Source organism: Sander vitreus, chromosome 4, assembly GCF_031162955.1.
Source record: "Sander vitreus isolate 19-12246 chromosome 4, sanVit1, whole genome shotgun sequence".
In the NCBI taxonomy this organism is placed as follows: domain Eukaryota; kingdom Metazoa; phylum Chordata; class Actinopteri; order Perciformes; family Percidae; genus Sander; species Sander vitreus.
This window is the reverse complement of record NC_135858.1, coordinates 13,722,954-13,744,777: the sequence shown is the minus strand read 5'-3', so window position 1 is coordinate 13,744,777 and position 21,824 is coordinate 13,722,954. Positions and strand designations below refer to the sequence as shown.

The window sequence follows — 21,824 nt, the reverse complement described above, 5'->3', positions numbered from 1 at the left end:
AAGACTTTTTTTCCGGGATACGCCGTGTACGGAAACATGCACAACCCCAAAGCGCTGTGTCTCTGGCTGTACCATGGGCTGTGGCTGTACCTGCGCAACTACATCGAAGAGTGTACAGTTGATGGGGCGGCTTCACTGCTATCTACTTCCTCCTTCGCCTCGCATAGAACAGTCCAGTAACATCAAAGGTAACGTCTTGATTTACGAACTTAATGAGCCGTTTTGTTAGCAAAAGTGAGGAGGATGCTCTTTTTAAAGTAAAGTACCGTCGCAGCTATCTTGCAGCTGAGTGAATTAACTGCACCTGTCATGAAATAAACTAGCAGTAACTGAACCCAACAGTGTAATACAGCAATCAAATGGATAACTCACAGAGACCAATCCCCTTAAATATTTATAAAATAAAATAAAACTTTATTTTTCAAATAATTCTTTCGGCATGTTTCATTGAAAAAATAAAAATATAAATGCATAAGTCAACATTATGAAATACCAAAAAGAGAAACGAAAGAGATACAAAACCGTACACATTTCTTTTGAAACGGTCATTTACATATTTGTTTTGGTAACATATTATTTTTAATTGTAATTATTTATTTATTTTGTAATTTCTATTCTGTATTTATGTTCTTGATTGTTGCAGTACTTTGCTTTTATTTTTATTTTATTTTATTTACCATTTTTACTAAAATCACTGTTTGACTTAATAGATCTTTTTACTTTTTAATCATTTTTACTTACTATTAGTAAATATATATTTTATCAGTCCTGGCTTTTCATATTATGTGGTATGATGGTACGATAAAATCGGCCGTCCCGCAGGCTGCAGGGTGTGAACTGTCTTGGCAGCTAAATACAAGATCTTTGACCATATTAGGTCATATAAGGTGGCTCAAGATACAGTTGAGTGACTATCGGAAGTAAAAGGAACGTTGTGAGTCTTATCAAAGGGAAGAGGTATCGAGAATGGCAAGAATGGCTAAATTTTACGACCTCACGGCCAAACTATTATCAGGAGAAACGTTTAATTTCTCCTCCCTGCAGGGCAAAGTTGTCCTCATTGAGAATGTCGCGTCTCTCTGAGGTACGACCACCAGGGATTACACCCAGATGAACGAGCTTCATGAGCGGTACACCAGCAAGGGGCTCGTTATCCTGGGAGTGCCCTGCAACCAGTTCGGCCACCAGGTGAGACAATTCAGCTCTTGACTTTTAGGCACACTGTGGTTATTTTTATTTTTTTATTACCTCGGAAATAGCCCACGTGCTTTTAGACTTTAGAAAGGATATTATAGTGGCCGGGTGAGATCAGTTGGTAGAGTAGTCGCACATATATAGAGGATCGACTCCGACCTGCGGCCCTTTGCTGCATGTCATTCCCCCTCCCTCTCTATCTGTCCTGTGAAAATAAAGGCCTAAAAATGCCCATTAAAAAAAAAAAAAAAGGATAATATAAAAAAACAACAACTGTTGTACATCATACTGTTATTATAATCAATTTGTGCTTGAATCAAATTGAAGTTTCCTGTTTTAGACTTGCTTTATACACGTTTGCTGGCTTGTTTTAGATCTATTCCTTTATCTAGCCAATGTATAACTACACAGTAATCCAAGTACATTGTTAGCCTAACGTTACATTAAACCAATGGTTAAAAATTCGAAAAGTCCAAAAAAAAAATTCAGGCGTAGATTTATTTTTTTCTTTCCTGGTGATTAGTTACTGTGAGCAGTTTCTGCAATGTGGGATATTTTGGAATGAGGAAATTGTAGTAGTGTAACAAGTTGTTCCTTGTAACGTAATGCATGCAATGTATTCTGCTTCACCATTATAAGGCACACAATAAGCAATATGTCAGTTAGGCTATTAACTGAGTGTAAATGGCAACAATAGCCTATTAGTAATTTATTAATAGACGGTTACAGAAGTGATGGTTCAAATTATCAGCAGGAAGTGGAGTCCAACAGTCTAGGGGAGAGGTTCCTTCTGTTTATGAAAAACCCAGATAAAATGATAAAGCAAACGTTGAGAGAGCATTCATACAATCAATGTGATCCTCGGTGGGCTTCACAACCTGGCAAACCAAAAGTTAGTTGTGTAATGGTTTACTGGTCAGCTTCAAATTATTTATTAGCTGTACACCTTGAGTAAGTATGGGTTAATTCAAAGTGGTATTAAAAGTGTAATCTTGGACTGCTGAAAGATTTTTTTAAATCCCACTTGTTTTAACTTCAAACTTTTGTTTTTGTATCCTTATTTTTTTGTATTGATTTTAAACAACCAACAGTCTTTCAACATATGTATTCAAATACATCAAAAAATATACGCTTTTTGCCCACCTCCCAACAACCCACCCACAAACTTGAGCCATCTGTCAGTAGAAAAAACAATAATAGTAATAATACTGGTTTACGATTAAAAGTAACAAAATGACAACTTCAAACCTTTTATTGTTCCATGACAGTATCTGCTGATCACTCTCACTCACAAAACATCATAGTTATCTTTGACATGTCTCTAAAGACTTAATGCCTTGTTAGACTTTATCACGTTAACTTCTTATAGTGACCTGAACCTGTCTGTCTGCTTCCTAAAATGTCACATAATCGCATATAACCTTCTGATTAACCCATGCAGGAGAACTGCAAGAATGAAGAAATCCTTGTGTCTCTGAAGTACATCCGTCCTGGAAATGGCTTTGAGCCAAAGTTTCAGCTCCTGGAGAAAGTGGATGTGAATGGGAAAGATGCCCATCCCCTGTTTGTGTTCCTGAGGGAGAAGCTCCCGTTCCCCAGCGATGAGCCAACCGCCCTGATGAATGACCCCAAGTTAATCATGTGGAGCCCGGTCTGCAGGAACGACGTGGCATGGAACTTTGAGAAGTTCCTAATCGGGCCGGATGGAGAGCCTTTCAAGCGCTACAGCAGGAGGTTCCTCACCAGCGACATCGAGGGAGACATCAAGAAGCTCCTCAGCCAGGCCAACTAATGAAGCCGTCCTCCTAAACGTTGTTCACCCATCCTACAGCTTCCACTTGCACCAGCTTTTTTTTAGCACAATGTGTGTAACCTTCAGTTTTGCGGGGAAATCACCTTTTAGGTTAATTGTTTTTCCCTCCATAGCTTCTGTAGATGGTGTACGACACTTTCCCAGACCACCTGTGCTCTCTTGTATGCGATGGCTGTGTTCTGTTCTTTTACTACATGAAGGCATCCTCTGAAACCAAGCTAGCTGTGAGGGGGGTATCTGATGAAATGTAAAAGGCTGAATCTTTCAGCTGCATTGTGTGCATGTAAAGCACAGCTGTTTTGATGTATTAAGAGGACCAATAAATGTATTTTTTCAAACACTTCCTGATCAGTGAAATTATGGTAACAAGATTTATTTCAATATATATAATTTTTGATTATTTTTTTTGGGCTTTTCCACCTTTTATTTGACAGGACAGCAGGGTGAGAAAGGGGAGAGAGAGAGGGGAAGACATGGAGGAAATCATCACAGGTCGGATTCGAACCCTGGACCTCTGCATCGAGGCATAAACCTAATTATAGGTGCGCCTGCTCTACCCACTGAACCAACGCGGCCACAATATTTCAATATATTTTTTAATTCAAACTACAAAGTCCAAAACTAAACTGCATTTTTTTTTTAAACCTGACCTTGTATGAAGGTCCCATATTAAAAAATATTTTTCTTACATGTAACCTTGAAAAAATGAAAAAAAGTCATAGTTGGTAATAAAATATCCATCCAGCACTTGCGCGGCAAATACTGGGTTGGCAGGAATAGTGCAATTACTACCTGTGCTTTCCCAGTGCCTGCAGCAGAGTACAGATCATAGTTCATTTTGCAATCAGCCAGCATGAATGGCATGTTATTGGGGTTGTGCCACCTGCAAATAAAGATCATGTTGCAATACCCTTAGTACCGCTGACATTAAGCCAGATTGGTTAGAGTCACAGCTTTGGTGTGGGCTTATTAGAGTATATATTTTTTGTGCGTGTAATTAGTCCAAACAAACCACCTTGTTGAGGCTTCCAGTCTTTATTGTACTTTGAATTCAAATATTTCTCAGTTAAAAACAAATACTGTAGATATCGGGAATAAGATAAATATGAGGACAAGGATTTGTACACCTATTTTCAATAGTGTGATTATTTACATCTCTTGTTATTTTCAAGTTTGGACTGCTGTTGCGATTTAAGATTCGCTGCGTTTGGCAGCTGGATTTTGTTTTCAACCAAGTATCTAGGATTACAGGTATGATATAAAGCTTTTCTAGGCATAGGTTTAAATGATATTTAGGTAGTCATCACTGAACATGATGGGCTGGGCCAACTAGCAAAAAGGGCACTTGGAGACCCTTCATATTAACATGCTGTAAGTGCATACTTTATGCCACAGAACAAGACTTATGGAAATAGATCCATTAAGTACTAACTGCCATCTGGTTTCACTAGAAATCCCTCGAGACCGACTATAAGTAAATGTGTTTTATGCTCCGTCACACTCATACAAGCCACCTGTAAAAACTGCTCCTTGGGATAATTGTCTGTCTGATAAAACAAAAGGATTATTCTCTTATGCTACCAACTTAGACAACGTTGCCTTATTTTACTTAACAGCTGAGTGGTGTACTACGATCACTGGAAGTAAAACAATTGGCTCCACATGCCTGCACCCAGTAGGGATTGCTGTTAAAGTACTGCTGTCCTGACCCCATCTGATGACATGTGTAGTTTGTTCCTAATGAGAAGGAGCAAGTTCAAGTTTCATGAATAAAAGCACCACTTTTATACTAGTTTATTTTTGCTTCACTCAGTGTGCTTTGAAGATATCAAATAACATAGCAATTTCAATACAGCGCTGCATTAATGAACAAGACTAATAATGACAAGCCATTGCAGGTGAGCTAGGGGTCGGGTCAGGCAGCAATCAAAATTTGCTTATAAGACACATTAAAAGGATCTGGAAGTGTATGACAGACCATAACCCTTAACGCTAAGGCCAAATCATACAATTCTGTGATGTCTAGATACACCAGAAGCAGGTAGATAACGTTCTGATGGAGAATTCAAAGTGCCCCGTTTTTAGTCAGGTTGCAGGAATCAAAAGGCCGCTTTTGCATCGTGATTATAAAAAAAAAAGAAAAGAAAGGAAAACAAAGATTGGTAGCAGACTCCTCTCACAAGTTTAGAGTCCGAGAGACAGCACAGCCCGTTGTGCGTCAAAGAACAAAAAAAGATGGCTGAACAAGAGCAAGGCTGAAAAACTGCTTCTGCCACAGCTCATGTCAAAACGCAGATCTTAAAACCTTGAAGCAAGACATCCCCCTCTGTGGTTTAGATTGAAACGCAGGCCTCTAACTGCCACAGTTACTCTGCAGCAGCAAGATCTCCCTCAGTGATCCACTCTACACAGGCGGAATAAGGTCACAGGATTCTTTCAACAAGCATGGCATGTTATTGTTCTGTGTGCATATCACACTGTTAATGTTAGCGTTTACCTCAGCACAGCAAGATTATCAGAGATAAATCTAGGCACAATGCCAGTATCCTGCTAATGTCTTAACAGTTGGTACATTTCATCATAAAAACATTGGAACGCTTTGGTTGAAACATGTGCATTTGGCTTCTTTTTTTTAATATATTTCTGAAACATTTGTTTATCTATGCATTTGAGGGCACTTCTAACATTCTGTTCATCCAGTGAGAGGATGTATATCCATTTAGACTCCTCTTTAGTTCCTAGTAAATTATGATCAGAAATCAGTAGGTCACCCGCTGCAGGGAGGAAGTCTCTCAGGTCACTCTTCTGACAAGGCTGTTGGCTCTAGTTGACAACATACGAGACAGAAACCAAATAAAATACGGGAAAGGTAGGGTTAATAATGTTAAGTCTGTGGAGTCCTCTGTCACTAAAGGAGCTTTGTGTGTGCGTCCGAGTGTCTCTATTTGCTGTATGTGTTTCAGTGCGTTTCCCTTCGTGTCAGGGCTGCTCAGTTTGTGTCCATGTGGTCATCGACTGCTTCTGGGGCTCCTCCCAGCGAGGCCGAAGGCTGAGGTTTGGAGGGGGCTTCCTCGTCTCTGCGCTGATAGAACAGCACATAGGCTGCTTTAGTCTGCAACGGGCGACAAGGATAGGATTACACTACAGAAAGGACACTCGACACCAAGGACAGAAAGCCAAGAGGGCTGAGGGCTTATCTTCATCAACATCAGTCAATGATAAAAAATAAATATATATCTAAAAAAAAAAAACTAAAAAAAAAACACAAGGATCAGCACATACTGCATCTCTTCAAGTACAGGATACCAAGATTTATGAACATTAAAAGATTCAAAACCCACCACAATCTGGTCCTCTGAGGCAGAGGAGACACTGCTGTCATCAAAGTAATACCACTTTCCGTCCACTTTATTCTTGCCATAACCTGTGTCTGTTAGAGTGAAAGAAGTGTTGAACAAACAAGTGTTGAACAAACAGTTAATCCAGAAAGAGATAAGAAATTTCACACCGGTCCATTATGAATCGACAAAGCATGGGTGAGGCACTTTGCCATATTAAAATGTAACTGATTAGTGTCCTTGGAGACATGGTGGTCATTCAGTAGACCATCTGTCAACATATGGTAATGACACACACTGTGCGCATGTTTAAAAACAAACTGTGTTGGCACAAGAACTAGACATCTGAAAATAAAACGGCGTAAATGTTAAAATGAGCTATTAACAGCGCTTTGTGCTATGTTGATGTGGAGTGACATTGGCCTGGGATTTCAGGCTACACTTTAGTGTTATTCAAGAGATTAAAATGACAGCGAAGGAATGAACAGTGACTTACAGTGACCCCCTCCCATTCCTCCATAGTGGTTTGACACGGCAACAAGGTCATATATGTAGGGGCCGGCCTTGGGGTCACACACAAACTCGGACATGTTCAGATCCCTGACAAAGAAAATATCAACAGTCTTAGAGGAGAGAAAAAGGCATCACACTGAAACAGTGTTAAAACAGATATTAAAAATACAACAGCCAAGAAATAAAAGCTAGATTTTCTTAACGTCACATTTTAACATAAAACACAGAATATGGGCCTACTTAGGTCTACTTAGGTTTAAGCCAACCTTAGTAAGCATGAGTCAGCCTTTTTTATAAAGAAGGATTTCAGTAACGTTTTCTCTGCGGCCTGGTTTCTAGTGGATCAAGTTTCTCAACAGAGGTCGATATGCGCTGCACACACAATGCCAAGCGTCAGACAGGCAGCCACAACTTCTCCATTTTAAAATGTCCCGGAAAATGTGTCCCAAAGCCAACTGAAAACCGGTTAATGGCTCATGCAGAGCTGAAAGGCCACTTTTGAAAGCTATATTAGTTACACAACTCAAACATATGAGGACAGCAAGGACACAGGTGTAATTATTCTTTGGAGTATGAAGTCAGTTCTGTGAGTTCTGGACTACAGCGCCCCCTAGTGTAAAAGGGCCGCTGATACAGCACTCTGTATGAGTTCCTTTGGCACAATCTTCAAATAACATTATTCATAACATTTAATGAAATACTGTGCATCCACAGCTCATTTGTCACAACCTGATCTGTATTTCTAATTGATGTCCCACATATTAAAATGAATTATTACAATTTTGCACTGAGTAACACTGCTTTTCTAAAGAACTGCAAAACTCAGAAATTCAGGTCCTTCATGTCGACTGTCGACCTTCACAGGTGTGGTCTATTATTTTGAATGGTCAGATCTAGGGATGCAACGATACACTCAACTCACGGTTCGATACGATTCACAATTTTAAGTTCACGATATGATTTTCTCACGTTTTTTTTTTTTTAACAGAATAAAATGACAAACTGTGCAAAACAGAAGATGTGTCCTACTAAAAGTGCAACTGAAATAGTATTATATCTTAAAAACAAAACAAAAAAACTAAAAATAAATTAAAGATTAAATAAAGGCTAGTTTATTGCTATATAAGGTCATATGGTTAACATTTAAAGGATTTATTTAAAATGCAACAACAATTGCGGTTAAATGACAAAAATAAGATACACTAGATGGCAGAAGGGTATTTTACAACAACAATGAAGGCAACACAAGCTTATGGAGCTGGACCCAAATGCAACACTAAGTCCCGTCTGTTGTTTACAGCGGCAGTGTCCATGCTTTCTCAAAGTGAAGCTCCTCTGTGTCTTCAGCTGCAGACTGTTGTAAGTCCTGGTGTTGGAACCCTTTCCAGTGCACTACAGTCACACTTTTACACCGTTTAGCTGTCAGCATTTTAACCATGTTTAAGTCAGCTAACGCTACTAGCTGTACGCTAACGTTAGGCTTACGTTATCTGCTGTATGTTAACCAGCGTCATGCCCTGGGCTGTTTAAAAATTGCATGGCGATTGATTTTTCATCTCAACCGGTTGTAATCTTCACACATTTAAATCGACTCTTAACCGATTCTCGATGCATCGTTACATCCCTAGTCAGACCTCTTCTCAGGACACCTGAGAAGAGGTCTGACTACTAAAAAACACAACTGTGCCTTTTCTTATCAGACTAAAGCATTGTGCTTAAACTTATTTACTATAATGACAATGAGCAATACTGTCTGCATACCTGATGGGAAAGTCCACCACCGTGTCCAGCTTGTCCCTCCAACACCGGTTGTAGGAAAATCGCTTTAGATGAACTACCAGAACGCGAGGCAGCGACCACAAGTCAAACTTTTTTGTGGCCTGTTGGTGTTTCTTACATGTTGGACAATACCTGCATTAAAAAAAGGATTGTATTTATATGACAAAGATAGACACAATAGTGGTGGGTTGACGCAGAATTAGGCTGTAGTTGTGAATCTTTACCATGGATCGTGTTCTCCAAGTGTCTCCATGGTGGTAAAGAGCTCAATGCATTCCCTCAGAGCCACAGTGGCTTTCTTCTTTTGGGGCTGGAGCATGCTCTCATGCTTCTCATAGGCCTGCACACAATATTCACACATATATAAATAGACTGTTAGCATATCTTGTCACAGGATTTTTCTGATGAATATTAACCTACTGACCTCTGCTTCCTGTTCATCATAACACAGTTTCTTTGACTCTGTGTCCCAGTCAATCGCCACCGTTGAATGTGCTTCAGAGAGAGACATGGGAGAGGCTGTGTCAACACAAAGTGGCTTTGAAAAATTGCAATTGTAAGTTTAAAAGATTAGTACTGACGATTAAGTTTGAGGACATTTCCGTCACAGGGCAGCGGGCTGATGTTAGCTGTTCCGTAAGAGTTGACTATGCTGAAAGTGAAGAGCTTGGCTGGCGAAGACTGCTTGGGCATGTCTCCTTTAGACCCATTGTCCAAGTCAGAGGTCTCCTCGTCCTCCTCTTCAGACTGGCCATTCTCTGGCTCTGGACTGCCCTGGTGGTCCATGGCTTCCTCCTCACCTGAACAGGCAGCAATGAAATTTCATCACTTTCTTTTTTTTTTTCCTTTTTTTTTTTGCATGGCTGATGAAGGTTTACTTTACATTCATTTAAAGTCCTGATAAAGCAAAAATAAATGGGTTCAGAGTCCGCCACACCACAGGAAAACGTGTTATTAACCATTCACCCAAATCTAAAGGATTAAAAACCGCCAAGTATATAAAATGAATAGTGCTGTCAAACGATTAAAATATTTAAATCGTGATTAATCGCATTAATGTCACAGTTAACTCGCAATTAATTGCACATTTTTATCTATTCTAAATGTCCCTTGATTTATTTTTGTCCCATTATTTTTTCTCATTTTAATGCCCTTAACATGGAAAAGTGGATCGGCTTGCTTTGTGCAAATGTGCTTCTGTCTGAAGTCATCCATTGTTGCCTGGCTTTGACGAGGGGGCGGAGAATTGGCAACAGCTGTGTGCTTGGCCATCAAGTGGTATTTCAGACTGGACGTGCTGCGACGATAGCTCAGTTCACAACGACAAAACACACAGATCACTTTGGTCTTGTCAATGGAACCATTTGGCAACTTTTTTTAAAGTAAACTTTCCATTCAGAATCTTATTGCCATCCACTAAAAACGTAACGTTAGTCTACTACTCTTTGGCCGGCTGGCAAGCCCAAACAAGTGTGTGCGGCGTGCCTGTGGTTTCGTTTCCAGTCTAGCTAGATCTGGTGTGGTGTTGTAGTTTTTCTTACGTTACTAGTTGTTGCAACAGTATGTGAAAAACACTACAAAGTTTGCTAGGCCAAAAACGTTAACCTCGCAATAAAAAAAAATGACGCCATTAAAATGGGTTTGCGTTAACGCCGTTAATAACGCGTTTAACTGACAGCACTAAAAATTAAGTTTCAAAATCATAAAAAAAAAGGAATAGGACGCGTGCCTAAAAACTCTTGGGCACAGAAATTGTGAGAGAGTTTAACGTCACAATTCTGTACTAGACAGTTTACAGTCGTTTTACATGTTTTCAACAAGAATAATGTGTTTAGAAAGAAATCACAGATCAGAATCACACATTCGCTTTACCCAGACTTTAGATTTGGTGACAGATCATGTTAGCTGCTTACCATCATATAGCCCATTAGTTTTGTTGCATGTCCCTGAGTGGTTGCTGCCGTTACTGAAGCTGGCACTGCACGAGGCCCCGTCTGACAGGGGGCTGCCACAGCCACCCAGGCTGGCATTGAGACTAGACGCTGTGGAACATTCAGGAGCTTGGCTGCAGCTGGCGACGGTCGCTGAGGCTGAGGCTCTGCTTTCATTATGAGGGCTCTGGGATTGTTTTACATAGCGCCTGCAACAGGGAACAAAGGAGGTTAGTTAACCAGCAAATACACTCAGAACTCACTTTTTATTAGCAGTCACAAGCACCGTCATGTGGTTTCCTTCCCTGCTATCCACACAGTAGGTCCTTACCCAATTTTCTCTAGGATCTTGTCGTAAAGAATGTCTGCTATGAGGTTGTGTCTGGGCACGGTGAGGAGTAAAGGCTGGCCAAACAGCATGGTGCTTGTGGAACTTCCGACATGCTTGGAGTGGCGCTCCCTGAAATACACAGGCAGGTTCATCCTCTCACTGTCCTCCTCCTGTACCTCATATCTGCAAAGAGCAACAACACAAAACACACACACATTACACACACACCTAGTATTAAACCGCAACCACAGTGACTCACTTAAGACATCTCAACAACAAGACTCACACAAAGATGTCATCTTTTTCCATTATTTGGTTGAGGCCATCATCCCGTCTGTAGATTTTATGGAACCTGTGATTGTAAACGTCAGCCACCACCATCTAGACAGAAAAGTAAATTGCAAAGTTAGCATACGCTATTTAAACCCAAGACAAAGAAAATGTAAAGCTGGAAGTATAAAAACATAAAAATACTAACATTTTCTGGAGGGAATCCACAGAGTTTGGACAAGGCGCTGCACAGGTCTGTCACTGTACCCAGTTTTGGGACCACAACTCGATACTGTCAGACAAAGACAAAAAGAAGATATTATGATCTAAGTCAAGTGAACAGATTATTTAAATGCTTGAGCTTTCAGAAACATCAACAGCAAGTACAAAGCCAACTCTGTTCCGTTTGTTGTTCTTGTATTAGTTAGTCTGTATTAATTTGCATTAGTTTAACTGCAGTCGTTGAAGTCTGGAGCAATAACTCTAGAGCTTAATTCCACCTCACCTGTGTGGGTCTCGACTCAGGGTCTGATCGCACCAGGAAAACCTCCATAGTACGGTCCTTCTTCATGGGCAGAGGCAGTGTGAGGTAGCAGAATGGGTCAAAGGTTACAGACACCTTGGAGCACTCTGGGCACACCAAAGTGGATTTGAAGAGGCCGTGGAAAATATCAACGATAATCGAGTCATTGCGCAAGCGGTGGTTCGTCCAGGCTTCCTTTGCAACAATCTGCAATTCCACAACCAATAGAGAAATACCTTTATTAGATGCCACTTTAAAACCTCAGAAAAGTATAACTCGATATTATAAGGTGTTGTTATAAAAACAGTGTAGATTGAAGCACACAATGTGCAGCTTCAAAACAAAAACCTATGCTTTGTCAGTCAATCTCTTTGAAATGTAAAGCCTATTTGAATTTCATAAAGTGCCGCGAACATAAATATTTAAGCAGTGTCACATTGCGGCATCAGACCGAGCCATGGAATTCCGTTTTTAAGTTTCCTTTTTGAGAAAGAAAAAAAAAATGCTCCTGAAAAACTATGCCACAAAATGTCCAGTTTCAGGACCAGTATGTCATATATAGGTATGCACTGTACCTCGTCTGGACGGCCCTCGGCATCCCTCAGGGCCAGATAAGGCTTCTTTTTGACGCGGTTCAGATCTTCATGTAGCCCGTCGAGCAGGAAGGCCAACAGCTCCTGCGAGTCCTGCTGCTGGTAGCCTGAAAACTGGGGGGCAAAACGTCCAACCTGGGTCTTGAAACAAAAAGGGACATTTTATCGACATTGTTTGTAGCTGTCAGATTATGGACAGATCATGAAGTTGTTTGACGCAACTCACCTTGAAAGTACGTGGGGCCACATAGCTGCTGCGGCTCAGCCACATCTGCTTTACTAGATCTGCATAGGCCTCTGCAATCTCGCCCCTCATTCCCAGGGGATTCTCTCGGTTAATCTCTGCCTCATACTGGTCATTGAGGAAGTACTCTGTGAGTGGAGATGCATTGCTCAGGCACTGGAAGAAGAGGAATTTAAAATGGATTATGTGAAGATAAAACCCCAAAACATAGCAACTGACTCTCTCTGAATGGAAGTTGTAACTGTTGCATTCAGGGGTTGTTTTTTTTTTACCTGGAGGGCAGAGTTCATGAAGCATGTGTTGCCCAAATTACTGAGACCACACAGGCCAGGCTGTGACTGCGACTCTCTGTAGTTGTAGGAGGAGCTGTATGAATTGTAGCCCCCCAATCTGTTGGAAGAGATCTGTTACTGTGGGTATCCTAAAAGACACGGTGCTGTGATGAAGCCACATGTTTAAACATGACAATCAAATATGGCACGTGGATAAAATATCAGATCAACAAAATACCACTTCAAGAGAGTATGTTGACCACTTATCATGCATACCTCGAGGAATTGTCAACAAGTAATATTGCAGAGGCTATCACCACCACACTCTTGTCCTCATTTAGAATACTGGCACACCTAGTCATGCAAATCCTGAACAAAAATATGCCCATAAACTGATAAGCACAAGAGCCCAGGGCACTTCATTTAACAAGTTAAATAACTGAGTTATTTAACATGATTGAAACTATCCTGATTCAGCACTGTAGTGTATGTACGCATTTGATACAAGCCAACTTTCAAATGTTTACATACACTGCTTTTCTGGGAGACACACGGTGTTGCAAAACAAATGGAAAAACTAACACATTAAAACAATGAAAAGCAGAAGTACTATAAAATGAGAACTAACGATATGACGGGCAGAGGAAAAGCACATACTTTTAATTCTGCAGTGTGTAACAGAAAATGAATGTATCTGTTCTATCAACAAAGACCTCATGCTCTGATGAAGGTCTGTAGGGAGTGATCCGTTAGACTGATGTACTGATTCAATAGATGTCTTAAATGCAAGAGTATTGTGCAACAATCTCCTCAATCAGAAATTAACTCTTGCCTGTTGCCAGAGGAGGTGCTGTTGTTAAGTGTGTAGCCAGGGCTACAGCTGCTGTCTCCATTAGTTACTGTTGAGGAGATACTAGCTGTTGAGTTGGAGGAGAGTTTTGGGGAGGTAGTGAAATTCCTGGATGGGGTTGTACTGGATCTGGTAAGCAAGAGCAAAATCATGTTTTAGAGAAACATATTTGTAAAACAAAAAAAAACAAAAAAATAATTAAAAAAAATTCCCTCAAACATTCAATGTTGTGCAAACTTGGATATATTATTTGATGTACATATTAAATGCTCTTTAATTAATTTGTCATTCTCATACTGAATGACAAAACAACAACAACAACAACAACAAGATATGCTTACTTGGGATGGGAAGCTTGTCTGGGCCACGTGCCATCCTCATTCTTCCGTTCAATAACAAGCACCTGTGGGAAAACAAGCTAAATGAGAGCCAAGTTGGCACAACTGACCTTCATGTCAGAGCTATCATGTCTCAAGCTTGAATTTAATACTAAGAGTTAAACGTGTGCCGAGTGCTGCCAAGCTTTAGCAGCTGGAGGTAGATCAACTGCACTAGCTTCGACATGTGTACTTTATCTCATGCCTTTCACATTGCAACTCGTGACTATAAAGTACATGAGTGTGGGCGCAATAGTATGAACACCTGTACAGTTAAATCAAATTCAATAAAACGGTATTGAATAGTAAAACTTTGAAAGATCTTTTTTTTTTTTTTTTTTGAAAGGGTCACAGAGGTATTAGCTCTACTCTACAGTAAGGCCATAGTTTGTGTTGATGAATTGGATTGTGTTACGTGGTAAGATGTCACTCTCTTTTCAACACCCAGTCCAGCCCCCATTTATGTAAAGGATCACAAAATATAACTAATACCTTACATTACCCTTGCAATACAACACCATCACAAACTTCAGCATCAAAAATTACCATAAAGCTGAACCATAACAAGACATCTCCAGCACAAAAATGCCAACATTAAAACCATAACAATATATATAAATATATCTTATTGCAGTACTGTATTGTAATCGACTCTCAGAGTTCCTGTTATTCTGTACAATGTCTGTATATGAATTATGTATGCACAGTGAGTACCAATATGTGACTGGGCTGTGGTGTTCTTCAAAAGAAATGAGGAACAGAGTCTATCAATGATCTGGAGGTTATAGGAATAACACAGCTCTACGCTACCTGCCCCTGGAAGAGACCAGCATCCTGTACGGTGCTGTCTGGCTTGTTCAGCTGCTCGTAGGTGTTGCTCATGTATTTGTTCCAGAGCCGTGTCTCCTTCTCTGATGGGATATTGAACAGCGTCCTCATCTCCTTCTCTATAGTATCTAGAAAGAAGGGATTTGCCAGGCTTGCTTATTATCTTTCTGCTTAATTTGTTTTTAAACACAAAACACATTTAATGACTGACAATGTATGATATTTCCGGCAGCCATCTATCTCGTTATTTTCAATGAAAAGTTGAAGTCCACTGAACACTCATGTAGACCCTCACCTATAGTATCAGCTTTACTGAAATGACACGTGACAACATTGTCCATGTTGTCATTCTCACACAAGTTCAGCTCCAGCAAATAGACCTCCACCTTACAGTGCTTGACAAACATGCCATGCTCAACAACCTGGAGAAGAAAGAAGATATTTAGGAGCCTGATTGATAAGTGAATAGTCAAAGTAAAAAAAAAAAAACAGCATTACCTTCCTGACGATGGGTCTCTGGCCCTCAAGGCAGCCGTACCAGCTCACAAGTTTATTCCATGCCTCAGTGGGTACAAGGACATAGTCCAGCTCATCTATAAGGTGCTCTTTCAGGGCTTGACTCTCCTGGTCTTTAAGGAAACAAAAACAAAATGATGACTACAGGCTTAAAAAAAACAACTCTTTTAATCTCTGAGATTTGTGCTGTTCTCAACGCCCAATAGATGCTGGTTTAAAGATGAAAGTTTTACCTGAGAACAGCCCGGAGTTATCAATTGGTCCTGGATAGAGGCTACGTTCTCCAACATTGTACATGTCCCAGCTGTCAAATCCGACATACTTCTTCCATTGTTTGAACCACCGGCTGTCTATTAGATACCTAAAACAAATAAGTTGGTAACAGTTAATGACAAACACATCACACTTTGAGAGACACTTGATCATTTCTTTTGACACTTTAAGACTCATACTTCATAAAGCATTTTTTGGTCACCGGATGTGTTTATTATCAAGGGTTAAGAGATAATACTATGCATGCAGTTTGGACAGGCATTGCACTTAGTCTTATGCAACACTATTTCACAGCAAGGTAGTTTGACTTAATCTCCTACCAAGCGAGAATCTCCTTTAGCTAATAGGCTTGTTAGCAAGCATTTACATGGTAAGACATTAGGGTCATGGAACTCTATTTTGTTCGACCACTGTCAGAATCAATGCAAAAGCCTCAAATAGGAGGTGCCTCAAAGTACGGTGTATGATGTTTGCCCTTTAACCTGAGGTTAATTTCCCCAAACTATGCAACAGTGTTAACGTGCTTGGGGGAAATAATACATTTCAGCTTGAATACCATGGGATAGAAGTTAATCTTTAACTACAGTATCATGAAACACTTATCTACAGCTGGCTAATTTCAACAACTAGCTATATGAACATGTTAGCTGAGTAGCTAGTAGCTGACAGACATAACAAATGTGGCATGTTTTTCCCTTAGTGCCCATTTCTATCAACAAGGCAATTTAAATTATTGCTTAGCTGACATTTATCCGTTGTAAAATGTAAGTACTGTGGTGAAGCCTCTTTAATACACTTAGCTGCATTATGCCCAGGGCCTGGATGGTCTTTAAAATATGAAACAATGTTAGCCAACACAGGAAGCAGGCCAGTAAACAATTCTGTCAAGACAACTTCAACTGGCATGTCATTACAAGTATGTAACGTCATTGCCAAATATTCCTGTTAAGGGCCCATTTCCTGATAACTACTTATAAAGCTACGAGCCGGTCTAACTAGCAGGAGAACACACCATCTGAATTCAGGGCCTATTCTTTCAGCCGACTAGCCACCACATCAGCCAACGTCACTGAACTTGTCACAAACGGGCATTAACGTTTAAGAACTCTACAAATGAGCCACGCAGTTAGCAGTGTTAGTTTGGTTGTTTACGACCAACGTTAAAAGCTGTTAGTACAGGCACCACGCTTAACCGAGACATTGTAACGTCAGGCTGGCTAGCAACTGGCGTGCTAACTTGTTCAACATTAGCTGGCCAAAATGTCGGTAGCACAGCAGCTTTCGATTTCAGGCTTGCAACCATAAGTGCCGTTAGCTTGCTAGCTTTAGCATGTTAGCATTTCCTGTTTCTCACTAGCTAACGTTAGCTTAGCTAAAACAACTAGGTAACGTTTGCCGTTGCCGATTCTTACCATTCGTCGCCCTTTCTTAGAGTTGTTTTCAATAGTGACCCAATAGTCTGTTTTTGATTTTCGGTTGAAGGGGTTGGCATTTCTGCGGCTACCGGCTCGGAGTCGGAGTCTGCCGCGCCACCCGGCTCGGGTCCGCCTCCCTCGGCCATCATGCAGAGAGTCTGCCGGTATCGTGAACGCGCGAATGGATGAGGCCGCGCACTTGGGCGAGCTTCCGAGCCCTGCTCATGGGAAACGTTCTTCCTCTACGGTCAATACACAATCGAGGAGAGCAGTCGAACTGTAGCACTCCAGTGCTACTGTTCAACTTCTGTCGTCACCATCGCCACACAGTCGACCACAGGATAGGCCAGCAGTGTACCAAAAGGGCTACTTTACAAAACATCCGTGTATTGTTATTAACTCAGAGCACCTTCTGGGGCATCAACGAACTTCAGCACTGACTTCACCTTTGAAAATTCACAGCCTGAAGGATGACTGACATATTAGTCAAATTACTCGTTTGCATACCCATGGTATTTTAATGGCGCGTTCATGCCACCTCGGAATGACAGGCACCGCCCCCGTGATTACGTTGTTTTTCCGACTACCAGCGTTCACGGCGTTCACATGGTTAGGGTCATATATATACATAATAAAGGCCTTTATTATGTATATCTATGGTTAGGATGGTCGGGATGCGTGTTCTTGTTCTTCTGTTATATTGGCGTTTGGCATAACAACTTGTTGCATGACTGTCACCAACGGTTGGCCGTAGCCTAGAACGTCAGGTGTGTGAAAACCTGGAGGCCACAATCATTTGCTGCTGTTTTCTTATGCGAGTATACAAACAGCACATCGTCAGGTGTTTGTGTTATCTAATTTCATTTATACTCTTTATTGATCCCCAATGGGGAAATTACAATTTACACTCTGTTGTTATTACACACTGCACACAGGCCTGAAATACACACACACATGCTCAGATCATTTTACATGCACTAATGGAGAGATGTCAGAGTGAGGACAACGGACGGGAAAGGTCACGGATACCCCACTAACACAGAACGTTTAGGGAACGTTAGTTTCTTGTTCCCTAAACGTTAGTTCGAACCAGACCAAAAACTAACGTTTAGGGAACGTTCCCTCAGGGTTATAACGTTCCCTAAACGTTAAGGGAACCAACCAACTGAAACGTTCTCCTGTGGTTGCACTGTACCTCCACACAACGTTCCCATTTGGTTGTTTTTGGTTGTTCTGAGTGCGGTTTTGAAAATGTTTATTTTAGTTTATTTATACCAGCTCCATTTATGTTTTTGAAGTAGCATATAGAAGGTTTGCAGTCACTTGATTTAGATTCACTCAAAAATGATTGTTCTTATAAAATCTAAGTAGCAAGAGAATATATTTATTTTTAGGCTGATAACAATTTTGTTAAAAACAGTACTTTTGTGCTTGATTTCGTTTTTTTAACTGTATTATGTGAAAATACTTAGAGCAAGAATGTATCAATAGAACGATTTTCACAACTAAGAAAAAAAATCACTTCTTTCATTTCACATTTCACTTCTAACAAGTGGCTCAGTTCAGTGTACAAATCCAACCGTTACACCCCCACGCCAGTAGGGAAGAGAAGTGCCTCTGCTTTCAGGTGACCGATTCAAGTCCTGTCCTGACTTCCGTATACAACATCGGTGTACACACCTGGCAAACAGAGCAGACAAAAGATCCGTTCGTTTGGTCCCAAATTCGAACTGAAATACTGCCATTGACTAAAACATATGCTAACTACACTTCACCGACGGTGTTATAACACAAGGTAGGACGAAGATACCAAGAAAGACATTGTCGGCGGCCAACAGTAAAGACTTTTCTCCGTTCAAGACTGCTAGCCCGTATGTTAACGCGGGGAACAAGTTAGCTTTCCACAGCTAGCTATGCTGCGAGCGCTGCTAGCCCCATGGATACATCAAAGTTGGCCACATAGACTGAGCCTTCCCTCGGACATGTTTTAACCACCATAAGGAACCTGGACAACAAGGTGAGAGATTTTGGTAAACAACTTAAAGAAAGCTCCGACATGGTTGCCAGCATTATACAGCGAGTCGAGCTGAACTCAGTCGGACTCACTGAATGCACGTCCAAATTGGAGGCTGTAATTCACCATGTGTCCTATTAATACATCCATGGTATTATCTAAGGATACATCCGAGGGCTGTATGCTGTAAAGCCTGTAACGTGGATGAGAGATAAAGCCATGGATGTATTAAGAGAAGCTCTATTCACGAAACTGCAGTCTAACCTAGCACGACACAATGATTACACCTCCTTGGTTGTCTAAATACATCCATCGTTTATTTAGATAATCATGGTAAGACCTTAAGTACAGACTATGTATTATTATTTACACTTCAAATATTATTTTTGCAATCAGTACAAATTGTATGGTCTTTTATTTCAGATGAATCCATTCCACAAGCAAGAAAGCATTTCAGGACGGAGCGTGTGTCTGGAAGCCCTGTCCGTAAGTTAACATTTATGCATGAATTTAAGAAACCAGAGTCATATTTCCTACCATGGAACTACTGAAATTCAACCTGGTGCATATCACGTGACTGTTCTGATGGGTTTGTCTCTTCCTGCCCTTTTTCAGGTCAGCAGATGTTACTGCCTCCACCACCTGCATGTGAGTGTTTTTTTTGTTAATGTAACAGCATAGGTTCATCTTTTGCAATGGCATGTGCAAGAAACCTACCATAAATGAACTGACCTATATTCATATTTACTTTTTTACTGTACAGGAAACCTGCTGGTCGCCCAGTGCTGGATGGGTCTATTGTGATGCAAGCTCGGCCTGCCACTTCTTGGGACCCAGTTGAAGGTTCAGTGGCTTTGAATTTTCCATTTCCAATTAAATACAGTTTCATGACAAGGAACTTGAGAATAACATAACTTTTTTTGTTGTTGTAAACAACAGACCTCACCACACAGAGGGAGGTGAGTCATCACACATAGGGAGGCCATGGAGACGGAAATGAGAGGTAAGAAGACTCACTTAAGTTGTTCACATATGCAAGTTTATAATGTATAACAACTAAAACTAACACCATTCATTTTTTCATGAGGACATCCATTGCCCGCCTGACACAGCGGATGGATGCATTTTGAGGAGAAGATGGATGAGCTGCTCATGCTGTTAAGGACCTCCCAGTCCCCTCCCTCTGCTCCAGGCGAGGACATGTTGGTGTCGCCCTGCTCGACAGTCACCGAGCTGGAGGAGTTTGACCGGAGTCTCGGTCAACCGGAGAGGAGGATAAAAATGGTAATTAAGTGCCCTAAGATTAACGCTATATAATTGCATAAATTCAAATATCATCATAACAGAACTGACTTCTCTTACAAAATGAGATTGTACAAGCTCTCCACTTTGTTCCACATGTAAAATTTGTATTTCTATATGTTTTACAGCAACTTTTCCTGCAACGCTTGGAGGTCCGACCACAGGTATTGCAGTCCGATGCTACAGCGAGTGGCAACTAATAACGTGCTGAAAGAGTATAGCCTGCGGGGAAGAAAGGCATAGAAGGCCTTCCAGGACCTTACTATATGCAGGGTTATAACAGGCAGGTGTTATTTTATTGTTCACAGTATTATGCTTAGCTTGGCTGATAAGAGGTTTTAATTTGACTTGTAACTTTGCTTCATTTTGACTTCTACTCTAGCGGCCTCCCAGAAGAACTTCCCCACGCTGACTGCAGCAGACGTGGAGGACTTGATCGGGCAAGCGCTGAAGTTTGCCCCACACAGATGGTAAATTCAAAATGCTTCTATATGATGTGAAAAAACAGAGTTGTTAGTAAGACAATTAGTCTTGCTTTTGTCAACGTGTTGATTCTTAGTATGACATATCAAACTTTTCTTTTTAGGCCAGCTGAGAAGGACTATAAGTCAAACCATGGAGCTCTATTTCTTTTTTTTCTTTTTTTCATCCATCTTGCAGCTTGTATTCTTTTATTAAAGCAATTGTATTTAATATGCTAATATATAATTCATTACATTATCATTCCAATATGCATCTTTGCACACATTTGCACTCTACATCCCACTCCATTGTTTTCTTTTCTTATTTGTATAGTTTCTGATTATTTTTTTAGGCCTTTATTTTTTTGTATTTTGTTAATTTTATATTAAGTTTTAAATCCCATCAAGTTTGCCTGTTCATTCATTCCTGCCAATATATAATTCATTCCTGCTCATGCACAGACAGTTCAAACTAATAATAAAATTGGTACCACAGTCAGTTATTTAAACGTTAGGGGAACGTTCCCTAAAGGTTACAACGGTAGGGGGGGTCGATGTAACCAAAAACTAACGTTCCCTAAACGCCAGGAAAACTTTCCATGGGAACCAAAAACTAACCTTCAGGGAACATTCCCAGAACGTTCTGGGACCCAAAAGTTGTTACCTGGGTAAGGTGTTTTTTTATTTTTTTATACATAGGCCTATTTATGAATAATTTGAAACATGTTATGTCGGTGTATGTTTCTCAACAGAGGCATTTGTCCACAATAAATACGTTTACTGTCATTGAAATATGTTCAGTGAACCAAATTCGCCTACATCAAACGTCAGTTGTCAACAACGCGTCACTAACTGGGAAACTGTTAGCAAAATCTGGCCTGAGTTTCCCACCTCTGATTCCCACAGGAAGGGACGTGAATGATGACGTTTTCACTCGGAAAAACGTTTTTCCGATGTCCATGAACGCGCTGTAAATGTGTTGGGTGC

General features: G+C 40.6%; 2 protein-coding genes and 1 long non-coding RNA gene across 3 annotated transcripts; 2 read left to right on the top strand and 1 right to left on the bottom strand.

Annotated features, from left to right (window-relative positions):
• Positions 1-895: 895 nt before the first annotated feature.
• On the top strand, positions 896-3,347 carry gpx1b (glutathione peroxidase 1b). The gene is made up of 2 exons (XM_078248459.1): positions 896-1,188; positions 2,636-3,347. The coding sequence occupies exons 1-2, from the start codon at positions 967-969 to the stop codon at positions 2,984-2,986; spliced, it is 573 nt and encodes a 190-aa protein (XP_078104585.1). The 5' UTR covers positions 896-966; the 3' UTR covers positions 2,987-3,347.
• usp4 (ubiquitin specific peptidase 4 (proto-oncogene)) lies at positions 3,121-17,511 on the bottom strand. Its single transcript, XM_078248458.1, has 22 exons — positions 17,058-17,511; positions 15,606-15,733; positions 15,355-15,485; positions 15,152-15,278; positions 14,839-14,984; positions 13,993-14,054; positions 13,634-13,780; positions 12,802-12,919; positions 12,512-12,685; positions 12,268-12,426; positions 11,675-11,899; positions 11,378-11,461; positions 11,186-11,280; positions 10,900-11,082; positions 10,551-10,777; positions 9,219-9,437; positions 9,062-9,132; positions 8,862-8,977; positions 8,620-8,769; positions 6,842-6,945; positions 6,349-6,437; positions 3,121-6,119 (listed from the first exon to the last, which is right to left on the bottom strand). The coding sequence occupies exons 1-22, from the start codon at positions 17,207-17,209 to the stop codon at positions 5,997-5,999; spliced, it is 3,030 nt and encodes a 1,009-aa protein (XP_078104584.1). The 5' UTR covers positions 17,210-17,511; the 3' UTR covers positions 3,121-5,996.
• A 1,185-nt stretch (positions 17,512-18,696) lies between these two features.
• LOC144516824 (uncharacterized) lies at positions 18,697-21,623 on the top strand. The gene is made up of 9 exons (XR_013501873.1): positions 18,697-19,077; positions 19,498-19,560; positions 19,690-19,722; positions 19,838-19,917; positions 20,014-20,077; positions 20,162-20,358; positions 20,505-20,659; positions 20,759-20,846; positions 20,963-21,623. It is a non-coding gene; the product is annotated as an uncharacterized LOC144516824 (long non-coding RNA).
• Positions 21,624-21,824: the final 201 nt, after the last annotated feature.

Coding starts and splice junctions, on each gene's coding strand:
- usp4 (XM_078248458.1), bottom strand. CDS start 17,209: ATGATGGCCGAGGGAGGCGGACCCGAGCCGGGTGGCGCGGCAGACTCC. Junction 14,055..14,838: donor CTGGTCTCTTCCAGGGGCAG/GTAGCGTAGAGC, acceptor GTTTTCCCACAG/GTGCTTGTTATTGAACGGAA. Junction 13,781..13,992: donor AGACAAGCTTCCCATCCCAA/GTAAGCATATCT, acceptor CTTGCTTACCAG/ATCCAGTACAACCCCATCCA.